This window comes from Vulpes lagopus, chromosome 5, assembly GCF_018345385.1.
Source record: "Vulpes lagopus strain Blue_001 chromosome 5, ASM1834538v1, whole genome shotgun sequence".
NCBI lineage: Eukaryota > Metazoa > Chordata > Mammalia > Carnivora > Canidae > Vulpes > Vulpes lagopus.
Genome location: NC_054828.1, coordinates 99,215,597 through 99,228,003, shown reverse-complemented (window position 1 = coordinate 99,228,003; position 12,407 = coordinate 99,215,597). Strand labels below are relative to the sequence as shown.

The window sequence follows — 12,407 nt, the reverse complement described above, 5'->3', positions numbered from 1 at the left end:
ATAGCAGAAGCCAAGCTGCTGCTTTGGCTGAGAATTTTATTGACAAGGAAAGCCAGCTTCCTCTCCCTCTGCCTGGAAGAGGCAGCTGACACTGTGTGGGAATGGATGTCCCACCTGTTAAGTCCAGGGCCTCTGGGAGAGTCATCACACAACCTTGTTGATGATGATGCCTAGTTCTTCAATTTCACACTGAACTTCATCGCCCTTCTGGAACAGAGCAGGCCAGGAGTATGTTAGTCCTTTGGCCTCACACAGGCGTGGATTTCTCAAGCCTGCCTGGAATTCTGGGTCTTTGTTCCCTTCCAGCCTTTAATCAACCTACCTTGAGAAAAACTGGAGGTTTCCTGAATACACCAACACCTGGGGGGGTCCCAGTCAGGATGACATCCCCTGGGTAAAGAGTGACGAACCTGGGGCAAAAGAGGCAGGTGAGACCAAGGACTGAGGTGGCCAGAGCCAGAGCTGGGAGGCTCAGCCTCAGGTGGGTGTGTGGAATAGAGCTCCATCCCACTTACTGGGAGACCCAAGCTATCAGCTCTTCCGTCTTAAATACCATCTGGTTGGTATTGCTGCTCTGGACCACCTCCCCATTCACTCGGCAGCAGATCTTTAAGTTGTGTGGATCTGAAAAGTGTAAAAGCACCACCTTGAGGTTTTCCTTGTTTTCCCTCAAACCCCTCCCTTTACTCAGAAAGCAAATGCAACAGGGTGGCTTTGTGACTGGCCAGGTGAAAGGTCTGTCTGCTTTGTCTCCCTGCATGTGTTCCTGGCACTTTATGCCCAGTCAGCACTCCATACTCTGGAACTTTCTGTATGGACATTGGCCTTCTCAGGTCCTCATGCATCCATCATCTAGCAGAGCATCTGCCAGTGGTCAGCTGGGTGGGTTAAGAAGGGGATGGCCCAGACTCTCCTCTATCCCCAGCAGAGGCTGTCAACTGCAGCAGGGTAACCACCCAGGCAGGGGCACTGACGCCTCCTGCACCTGATGGCAGGGGAGCAAAGGACTGCTTACTTCTACCAGTGTCCAGACTAATGAGCACTTTCATCTTTTTCGCTTTATACGCTTACCCCCCACCCCTCAGAGCAGCCAAACACAAGTTCACTTTACTGATGTTGTCTGCATGGGGTGGTGTAAAGCTGGACTGTATGGACGTGCCCCCACACAAATGGCTGTGCTCTGCCCTCTTAATCATGGGCCTTCCTCCGGACTCACTGTGCCCTTGCTTCTAGTGGTAGCACCACTAGAACTGGCGCTACCCTGGTAACACTTGCTGTGGGGGTCCTGTTGTGCTCTCACCTCTCCCTTATTGGGGAAAAGGCACAGGCTTTTGACAGCCATTTTCCAATGCTCAACAGCCAACTTCTGCTTCTTTCCAACTTAAAGATGCTCATGGATAGTGGCAGCTAGAGGAAGTTATACCACCTCTAGGGTGAGGAACATGGAAGGAGGCCTGTGCAATGCCACCTCCAATTTCCTGAGTGTGGCTTTTCGTTTACTCCGACATATCCACGCAAGAGCAGGAAGAGTCCCCATGTGGGCTATCCAAGACCTACCTGCTATACTGTCCTTGGTCACCAAGGCAGGGCCCAGGGGGCAGAAGGTGTCAAAGGTTTTTCCCAGCAGCCACTGCTTTCCGTTGCGTCTCATTTGCCAGTCACGAGCACTTACATCGTGAGCCACAGTGAAGCCGGCCACATGTGCCATGGCATCTGTGGCCTTTAGGAGACAGGGGATTTGGCCAGATTGGAAGTTAGAGCATCATGGTGATATCAATCCCCATAATAAAGCCTTCATCCCATGTTAGTTGCCAGAACTAGCCAAAGACAGGTAAGGAACAAGGCAGTCAGGGAGCAGGTAGGTGCTGACCGTTTCCCAATGCCAGAGACAGCTGGTGCCTCTTCTACCTTACCTTGATACGCTTGCCTTTCTTTCCAATGACCACAGCCAGCTCCACCTCCCAGTCCACCTCCTATAGAGAAAGGAGCAGTGAACTGCCTGGCTCTGTGGGGGGCTCATGCTGAGGGGCTGCACACTGTGCTTCAGGGCCTAGGTCTCTCAACAGTGTGGTTGGCTGTGGGCCCACAGTTGTCATTACCATGAGCCAGATGTAGGAACGAGAGGGGGAAGTGTGGCTTGTAGACCCAAAAACGTGGGCAGTGGCAGGCAGCACAGCTCCCCACTGTGACTACAGATGGAAGGCAACATGAGGGACACCTGGCTGGCTCAGTTGGTACAGCATGTGACTCCTGATCTTGGGGTTGTGAGTTTGAACCCCATATTGAATGTAGAGATTATAAATTGAAAAAAGACAACACGAGTCTGGGCACTGAATTTACAAGTCACTTGATGCTTTCAAAAAAGAATGAATACCAAGTAATAGCTAACCTTACTGTGTGCCAATAGCATCCTAAGTGCTTTCAGGTATTAACTCACTTAAATGGGCACAGCCACAGAAAAAGGAAACCATGCTTAGCCTTTCCCATAATCAGCAAAATGCAACTATAAGATAGATACAACTTAGCCTTTGAAACTGCCTGCTCTTTCTAATGGTAACAAGCAGAATTGCTCTGAGCACACCTGACACCTGGTCTCTAGCATTGCTCCCTGCTGTACAGAACTAGGTTCCTTGGCAGAAATGGCTAATCCCAGGTCCAAGATGGTACAAGATGAGCCTGGAATATCTTGGCCAGAAAGCAAGGAAGTACCCAAAAAGTGACAGGCCTGGGACCAACTTGAAGCCAACCACTGGCCAAATTGAGACCATTTAAGTATAAAAAGGAATATAAATGATGGACTACAACATATTGGATAAAAATGAAAATCAGGAATACACAGTGCTACTAAGGGGAAAGGAGTAAAGAAAGAAGGGAGGAAGCTTTCCTTCACAGAATGCCAGCTAATAGTAGAAGGCAGCATGATTTAAAAAAAAGAAAAAAGCCTTTTTCTAACCCCCAATACAATAATAGATTCAGGTGAGGCTCCTGGATGAAATGCTGTGGGGCAAAAGGTAGTCACAGGGTCTCAGCTTCCCACCCTGTAGGCTGTTTATTAATTATCACAGTGAAATGCACCTTTCCCATGAAGAGATCTAGTGAATGTCAAATAAGCCAAGTGACCAAACTTTAGGACCATCTGACATAAGCCTCCCAATGGGGTGCAGTGCACATCTGGTGCTTCAGACTGCATATACCCCTACCCCCAAAATCTTGAAGCCCAACGCCCAATGTGATGATACTAGGAGGCAGAGCCTTTGGGAAGTGACTAGGTGATGAAGGCAAAGCCCTAATGAATAGGGTTAAATGTCCTTATAAAAGAGATCCCAGAGAGCTTCCATGTGAGAAAACCGCAAAAACACAGTCACCTATGAACCAGGAAGTCAGCTCTCAACAAGCACCAAATGTATCGGCACCTGATCCTGTATTCCCAGCCTCCAGAAATAAATTTCTGTGGTTTAAAAGCCCCTAGTCAAAAACAAAAAAAATAAGTAAATAAAAAATAAAAGCCCCTAGTCTGTGGTATTTTGTTACAGCAGCCCAAGTGAACTAACACCTATGTAGAATTCTTGACAAAAATGTCTAACCTAAATCTAATCATGAGGAAACAGAGTGTGGATATGCTAAAAACAACCTGCCAGGATTCTTCCAAGTCAGTGGCATGAAAGAAAAGGGCAGGGGGATTGTTTGATATCAGAAGTTAGTAAACTATGGCCCATGGGCCAGATCCAGCTAGCTGGGTCCTTTTACAAATAGTTTTTCTGGAACACAGCCATGTTCACTCATTTATGTATCAACCACAGCTGCTTTCACATGACAGGGGCAAAGATGAGTTGTTGCAACAGACACTCTGTGGCATTCACAGTCTATTATTTACTGATTGACCCTTTGAAAAAGTCTGTGATCCCTGTTCCAGACTAAAAGCACTAAAGAGACATAACCAAGTACACTGCGTGGCCTTGAAAGATCCTGGTTCAACAAGCAAAAAAGTCATCTTTGTGGACACTGGGAATATTCCCAATTAGACTACATATTAGGTATTATTCATGTTAATTTTCTTAGTGGTGGTAGTGGTTATTAGGACATGTCACATAGGACATTGTACTTATTCTTAGAAGATGCATGCGGAATTTTTGAAAAAAAAATAAGGTATATTTTTGCAATATGTTGACCTCTCTCTCTTTTTACCTGAGACCAGCCTTACACTGAATAATCCCCTGTAGTTTCTGCTGAATGCACTACTAAGCAACAGGTAGCTCCTTTAGGCTGGATGCTGAGTGCTAAGCCCCCTATGCTGGGCCCTTGACTCAGGGGGCCTATTAGGAGGCACTGACCTGGCTCTCTGGTGGGAGGATGACCTCATCATAGGGCCCCACGATGGAGCTGGCAAACTTGCTGAAGATGATAGGCTCCTTTGGCACAGGAACATTCTGCTCTTTGCAGTGGTCTACATAATTCATTCCCACACATACCACCTTGTCTGGCCGTGTGACTGGGGCCAGGAAGGTCACCTCTGACCGTGGTAGGACTGGCAACTGGGCAGCCAAAGCTCTGCAGAGACCAGAGCAGAAGAGAAGGACTGATTAGGAACAGGCCGGCAACGCTTGGGCATGCTGAGGTGGTAGGTACTACTGTAGCTGCAAGTTTTGCTTTTTCAAATAAATATATCTTCTAGATCTATCAACCATCACAATCAGTATGCAAATCAAACCCAGCTATTATCCTTTGATATCAGATCACTGTTATCAGCACAGTGTTGATTTCCTTTCTCCCATTAGGTAATACATGTCATGTAAGGTGATTGGAAAGCCCTCTCTTCCACCCCTTCTCCTAGTTACCCTTCTCCATCCTTGGACACAGCTACTATGTCCTATGGAGCTCTTCATGTTTGCTCTATATATATACTCTTCTCCTCCTGTGCTTTTTTTACACAAATGACAGTACGCTAAATACATCTTTTAAAAATATATATTTTTGGGAGATATCTGCAGAACAGTATACAGCTTTCCCCTTTTTTGATATGACTGTGTATACCTGCACAGTACAGATACACCCAATTACCTGATGAGGGACATGGAAGTAGTTTCCAATCTTTCGTGACCATGACAATATAGGAAACATACTTGTTACCAACACTGCGCTGTCAAAACATTTGTATTTTTACCAGTTTAATATGTAAAAATAATAACTAAAGTGGTTCTTAATTTACTGTTTATCAGATTCCATACAGCTCCTGGCTTGAGGGAAGTCCCTACCTAATCTAGCCCAAACCCAAGAACCACCTTTAAGAACATCTCTTTGCAGTCCTCTCTCCTCTAAGGAGCCAAGCGTTCAAAGACTCCCTCAAGCTTCCCAAGATGCCTCCTGGGAGCCCAGGTCCCAGACTCCTCAGGTAGACAGGAACTTAATCCCCTAGGGAAGGCAGTGTGACAAAGGAGAGAGTTCTGGCTCCATCACTGAATGTGTGGCCTTGAGATAGTTAATCACCATCCCTGGGCCTGAGGATGTCATACAAGATTTCTAAGGCTCTTCACTAAAAGAATAGGTGAGAAAGGAAAGGTAGGGTTACCCTCCTCACTTGCAAAAGAGTGGTTATTTCCCAGGGCAGGAATAGGGGTGGGAAGGGGGAGGGGTAGCACGGCAGCCATTGTAGGGCTATGCTGCCTGCTGATTTACCTTCTTGCCACTGAGAGAGTAGCCTCTCCCTGCTCCAGGAACTCCATCATCGTCTTGGGCAGTGTGGGGTCAAAGGTGTTGAGATTGATGACTCCCCCGCCATTCCCTGACTCCAAGCCCAGGTGAGGTCCCAACAGGTGGGGTGCTTGGAACTGTACCAGTCTCATATTTCTGGAGGGTTGAAAGGGCCACTTCTGCGCCTGCAGCAGAGTTGTGAGCAACTTTCTACAGGAGACCAGCATCAGAACCTATGAAGAAAAACGTGGGTCCTAGGGGACAGAGGACACTGAAGCCACCAGCAGGATCCATAGTTCTCTGAGCTGCAGCCCAAGCCCTTTGGCCTCATCAGCCATCCCTGCCTGACACAGCACACTCCTGGAAGTGGTCCACATTTATTAGTTGTTTCACCCTGTTACACTTTATAATGTGATTTTTTCGCTCAATCAATGTGTGGAATGAAACATTTCTAGAGGACTACTTCATGCCAGGCATTAATCTAGATGGCAGGGATTCCAGCATTCCTTCAACCAGTGCTTTCTGAAGGCTTACACTGTACCTGGCACCACCAAGACACTAGGCAAACTAGAGATCAGACACCCTCGGCTCTGCCATCCTGCTCTCAGGAGAGACTGATGTGAACAACTGATGTCGTAAGTAAGACCCAACAACTGGGACTGCTGCTGTGAAGATAAAGTATCCTGCCTTTGTCTAGTTTCTCCGAGGAAGTTGTGTTGTGCTGAGCTAAAATACGCAGGACTAGAAATTAGCTAAGAGTAGGGCCCTGCATGGACAAGTGACCACTGTTGAAACTGGCTTCACAGCTTTCATAGGCATGCATGCATGCATTTATCTATTATTTATCTATTTGAGATTTTATTTGAGAGAGAGAGAGAATGCATGTGTGCGTGGGCAGGGGGAGGAGCAGAGGGAGAGAAGAAGTACAATCCCTGCTGAGCAGGGACCCCGATGCAGGGCTGATCCCAGGACCTTGAGATCATGACCTGAGCCAAAGGCAGACGCTTAACCAACTGAGCCACCCAGGCACCCCCACTGGCATAAAAATGCCAGTTTGATCCTATTACCCCTCTACTGAAAATGCTTTCTACTGCTCACATTACCAAGTCCAAACCCCTACCAGGCTATCCTACCGTAGCCTTCTAGAAGCAGCCCGCACAAACCTCTCCAGACAGTAATTATTTAGTTTCTCCTGCTGAAGTTCAGGCTACCTGAGGGACGAGGCTGTAGACAAAGAGCAGGACCTATAAGCCTGATAGGCATCACTGGGCTGTCTCCTCTCTGGGTTCTGGGACTACATCTGTCTCTTTCACTGCTGAGTCCACAGTGCCCAGCACTGTACCCGGCACACAGAAGGCCTTATACTACACTCTGCTGAATGAGCAAGTGTGAGAAGTCTGCGTTGACTTTTCACTACTTAGGAAAGCTTGGTGATTGTCAACATGGCTGTGTCTTCCCTTCTCAAATCACTTAGAAGGTATCAACAGGGCTCAGGTCCTGTTTTGAGTTATAGGCTTTACTCAAAGACAAACCCCATTCTCTTGTTTTTTTTAAGATTTTATTTATTTATTCATGAGAGACACACAGAGAGGCAGAGACATAGGCAGAGGGAGAAGCAGGCTCCCTGCAGGGAGCCCGATACAGGACTTGATCCCAGGAGCCAAAGGCAGATACTCAACCACTGAGCCACCCAAGCATCCCTCTTGTTTCTAAGTTTGTCCTTCATTCCAAACAGTCCCTGCCCTGCATGGTCTTGCTTTAAAAAGTAACCCTTTATGCTCAGGCACGTGGAGGTAGTCCCAGATTCCTGGTCCTCACCTGATGGTTCAACTTGCCATGTTCAGTTAAAGACTCATTAGACCCAGGTCACTGATCTGACCACTGCAGTGGCCAAGGAGTTCAACCAGAAAACCAGGAGCTTTGAAATTTCCACCCTCCTGTCTTATACAACCATGCTGTCAAAAAAATCTGTTAAAACCAAAATGCATGCAGACGCTCCACACACTGATGAAATAGTTACTGCTCTCAATGAATGCCAGGTCTTATTTTAAGTGCTTTACCTACGATGCCTGATTAGATTCTCTTGACAATTGTGGAAGGTAGGTACTGTTAGCCCCACTTCAGATGAAAAAAAAACAGGCTTAGAAAGATGAAGGGATTTGTCCAAATTCCCTAGGAGAGAAAAGAGCCGGGACTTGAATCCAAGTGCAGGTGACACTGAAATTCTTGGCTTGGGCTAAAGTATTCAAGAGGTGGTGGGGGTTGGACCTCCAACACATCTAGAGGCCCATGGACACCTTGTCTGCTGTCAGCCCGGGAAAACGTGGTCACAGGCTGGCTGCTGCTTCAGGGATAAGGCTGGTCACCTGCTCTCCGAGATTACCCCAGGCCCCACGGACTATGCCCTTCCTACATGACAGGTACGGTCAGGTTCTCATTCTGCCCGATAGCAATCCCCTCTGGTACAACGTCCCATTTTACAGAAGCAGGAATGAAGCTTAAAGAAATCATCTGCCAAAGTACGAATTAGAAAGTGGCTCTGGTGCTTTTGCGGTAATTACCACCGTGCAACAGAGCACGAGCTCAATTCAACTCTTAGAAAAGCGTCCTTAGGCAAAGAGGCGGAGATTCCAGGCAGAAACAAGCCTCGCAGTCTGAGAGACAAGGGGCGGCACGTTCCACCACGTTTGCTCGGCCCCCTGCACCAGTCCCCCAGCTCAGTCCCCGGCGCTCAGCGGGACCTCACGAGGGCCCACCCGGTCCCTGTAATCTGCAGCGGCCCAGGATCCGGAGCCCGTGCCCACCTCAGCGGCAGACCTGGAGGGAGGCTGAGACCCGGCCTGGCCCACACCCCCAACCTACCTGGCCGCGGCGGCCGGTCTTGCCAAGCGCCCTGAGCTGTCGGGTTTGGGCTCACGGGGTTGGGGGCAAAGGTCAGCAGGCGCCTGCACACCTGCACCGCGACTCCGCCCAGGGATCTGCGAGCGCAGCGCGCGCGGCGGTGGCTCCGACACTTTCGCACAGGCGGGCGCTCCCTGGTGACGTCAGAGAGCAACAGCCAATAGCAGGGCGCCTCATCCTGCCCGGAAGCCGAGTCAGGGAGGGGGCGGGCCTCGCGCCAGAGGGCAGCTGGTCTCTCTGGGGTTTCCTCAGGCGTCTGGGCGGAGCTGGTGCCTGTGGGGCCAACCTTTGCCTGAGGCAAAATTCCCGGACGCTTGAGGCTCCCTGCACCTGCAGCGATCTGACAGCGAGTGCTTCCTGAAAATCTGCGGCCACCTGCGTTGGGTCCTGCTTCGGGCCGGGCACCATTTAGATTGTTGGGAAAAGGTGGTGGAGGAGACCAAATTACGGCGTCCTGGTTCACAGCGACGAATATTTGTTTTCTGATTATATCACTGAAAAGAGGAAGAATGATTGCACCCATTCTACATATGGGAAACCCGAGGCGGAAGTGCTTTGCTCAAGGTGGCACGAGGAGTGTGAGTAGTGGAACCAGCGATTTTGACCCCAAGTGCAACCTTTACTCCCATTTCCAAGCAGCCTTATCTTCACATACACTGTGTTGGGCCTAGGGCAGGAGAGTGGGAAGCATAACCTCCAGAATCAAAGAACAGGCATTCTAGTGCACATGCTGTTTAATTAAACAGGCAGTTACAATCCAGTAGGGTTGTGGGCCACTGGCATAGGGAGACTTACGAAGGGATCAGGGCAAGATGCCTAAGACTTAACCATGGGCCAGATCATCCAGGGCTTTACTTGTCCCAAGAAAGGGAGTCTGAGCCTTATCTAAGTACACAGGAGACCTCACGGGGTGTGCCATGGTTAGATGTGCATTTGAGAACTTTTGCTCTGACTACTCTTCCAAGGCAAAGTGTCCGGATAAGAGTGATGCAGGTGACAGCAATGGTGCAGGTGGGTGGCTTGGTGTGTAGCAAAGATGGTAAGAATCCAGAGATGTTTACAGTGTAGAACTGACAGCCCTCAATGATGATGACAAGAAGTAGGTGTGAAAGGGGGAGGAGGTCCAAGGCCAATTCCTAGGTCTCTGGCCAGTAAATGGTACTGCCATTCGTGGAGACTAGGGTTCTAGAGGGGCAGCAGATCTGGGGAGAGGATGGTGAACTCAGTTTTGGATGGGCTGTATTTAATGTGCCTGTAACACATTCAAGGGAGCACTGCAGGGTAGGCAGTTGGAGACACAGGTCTAGGAACTTAGGGTTCTAGTCTAGCTTGAAGGAAGAGGTCTGCATATGGATAGAAATGAGGGTAAATCTGATCAGGAAGACTGTGGTAGAGAGAGCCTGGCATAAACCCCAGTCAGGAGACCCATCATGTAAGGATCAGGGAGACAGGGCGACAGGGGAATACATAACTTAGGCAAAGGTTTGGGACCACACCTTCCAAATGCCAAGGAGAGGACTTCTGCTTCTGGACAAGAAAGACATCATCAAAAAGATAGTAAGAGGATACTATGAACAAATCTACATACATAAATTTGACAACCTCAATGAAATGGATCAGTTCCTTGAAATACAGCCCATCACAATTCACCCAAAATGAAAGAGATAATTTGGATAGCACCGTATCTATTAAGCAAATTGAATTTGCAACTTAAAACTCCTAAAAAAGAAACATCCAGTCCCATACTGTTTCATTGGAGAATTCTACCAAATGTTTAAAGAATGCACACCAATTCTACATAATCTATTTCAGAAAATAGGAAGGAACATGTCTCAATTCATTTTATGAAGCTAGTATTACCCAATATCAGAAAACAAAGACAGTACCAAAAAAGAAAAAGGAAACTACAAACCAATATTTCCCATGAATGCAGATGCAAAAGTCCCTAACAAAATATTAGCAAATATAATTCAGCAATATAGAAAGAAAATTCTCTGCCATGATCAAATAGGGTTTATTCCAGGAATGCAAGGCATGTTCAATATTTAAAAATTACTCAATAGATCCACCATATTAATAAGCTAAAAAAATCACAAAGTCATATTAATGTAGAAAAATTTGACAGAACTCAACACCCATTCATGACAAATACTCTCAGAGAATTCCTTATTCTAATAAGGAATATCTAACAAAAAGCCTACAGTTAACATCATAGGTAATGGTGAAAAATTGAATTTCCCCCTAAAATTGGGAACAAAGAGAGAATTCTCATTCCTACCAATCTTTTTTTTTTTAAGTATGTATGTATGTATGTTTAGCACAAGTAAGTGAAAGGGCAGAGGGAGAGAGAGAAACTCAAGCAGACTCCTTGCTGAGCGCAGAGCCTGTCTTGGGACTCCATCTCAAGACCCTGAGATCATGACCTGAGCTGAAATCAAGAGTTAGACACCTATGGACTGAGCCACCTAGGCATCCTGCTACCACTCTGAATTATCACAGTACTGGAAATTCTAGCTAGTGTAATAAGGCAATGAAAGGGGGAAAAAAGCATAAAGATTGGAAAATAAGAAAGAAACTATCTCTATTTGCAAATGAAATGGTTGTCTTCATAGAAAATTCATAGTGGAGGGAAAACCTCCTGGGAATAATATGTGAATTCAAGAAGGCCACAGAGTACAAGATCAACTGTACTTCTATATACTAGCAATGAAAATGTGCATCCTGAAATTAAAAAATATAGTATTATTTGCTCAAAAATAAATACTTAGGTGCAAATCTAACAAAACATGTGTAGGACCTGTATGCTAAAAACTATAAAGCACTGATAAAAGAAATAAAAGATCAGGGATCCCTGGGTGGCTCACCGGTTTAGCGCCTGCCTTTGGCCCAGGGCATGATCCTGGAGTCCCTGGATCGAGTCTCACATTAGGCTCCCTGCATGGAGCTTGCTTCTCCCTCTCCCTGTGTCTCTGCCTCTGTGTGTGTGTGTGTGTGTGTGTGTGTGTGTCTCATGAATAAATAAATAAAATCTTAAAGAAATAAAAGATCAAAATAATGAGACACATACCATGTTCATAGATTGGAAGGCTTAACATAGTGAAGATGTTAATTCTCCACAAACTGATATACAGGTTTAATACATTCCTACCTATGTCCCATAGATTCTTAGCAAGACTATTCTAAAATTTGCATTGAAAGGCAAAGGAATTAGAATAAACACTTTTGCAGGGATGCCTGGGTGGCTCAGCGTTGAGCATCAGCCTTTGGCCCAGGGCGTGATCCTGGGATCTGGGATTGAGTCCTGCATCGGGCTCCTTGAAGGGAGCCTGCTTCTCCTTCAGCCTATGTCTCTGCCTCTCTCTCTCTCTCTTTCTCTTTCATGAATAAATAAATAAAATCCTCAAAAAAAAACCCCAAAACGTAAAAAAAACAATTTTGCAAAAGAATAATAAAGTGAGAATAATCAGTCAGCCTGATTTCAAGACTTATCATGTAGTTACTCTAATCAAAATTATGTGGTATTAGCAGAGGAACAGACAGATCAATGGAACAGAAAAAAGAACCCATAAATGGACCCACAGAAATATGCTCATCTGGTTTTTGAGAAAGATACAAAAGCAATTCAATGGAGGAAAGATAGTCTTTGCAACAAATGGTGCTGAACAACTGGACATCCATCTCTTTAAAAATGAACATTGACTCAAATTTCATATCTTATACAAAATTTAACTTAAAATGGATCACAGATTTATTTATTTTTAAAGATTCATTTATTTATTCATGAGAGATACACAGAGAGAGAGAGAGGCAGAGACACA

General features: G+C 46.4%; 1 protein-coding gene across 2 annotated transcripts; it reads right to left on the bottom strand.

Annotated features, from left to right (window-relative positions):
- Positions 1-16: 16 nt before the first annotated feature.
- FAHD2A (fumarylacetoacetate hydrolase domain containing 2A) lies at positions 17-8,716 on the bottom strand. 2 transcript variants are annotated; one of them, XM_041757530.1, is made up of 9 exons: positions 8,551-8,716; positions 7,749-7,860; positions 5,674-5,921; positions 4,332-4,548; positions 1,914-1,973; positions 1,558-1,720; positions 516-624; positions 323-410; positions 17-207 (listed from the first exon to the last, which is right to left on the bottom strand). In XM_041757530.1, exons 3-9 carry the CDS (start codon positions 5,913-5,915, stop codon positions 145-147), a joined length of 942 nt encoding a protein of 313 aa, XP_041613464.1. In that variant the 5' UTR covers positions 5,916-5,921; positions 7,749-7,860; positions 8,551-8,716; the 3' UTR covers positions 17-144. The 2 variants fall into 2 exon arrangements, with proteins under 2 accessions (XP_041613464.1, XP_041613463.1); XM_041757529.1 differs by lacking the exon at positions 7,749-7,860.
- Positions 8,717-12,407: the final 3,691 nt, after the last annotated feature.

Bases quoted from the DNA above. Each gene is read 5' to 3' on its own strand.
- FAHD2A (XM_041757530.1), bottom strand. From the start codon at position 5,915: ATGCTGGTCTCCTGTAGAAAGTTGCTCACAACTCTGCTGCAGGCGCAG. The intron at 1,721-1,913 runs GTAAGGTAGAAG...TGTCTCCTAAAG, and splicing joins AGAAAGGCAAGCGTATCAAG to GCCACAGATGCCATGGCACA. The intron at 208-322 runs GTAGGTTGATTA...GCTCTGTTCCAG, and splicing joins AACCTCCAGTTTTTCTCAAG to AAGGGCGATGAAGTTCAGTG.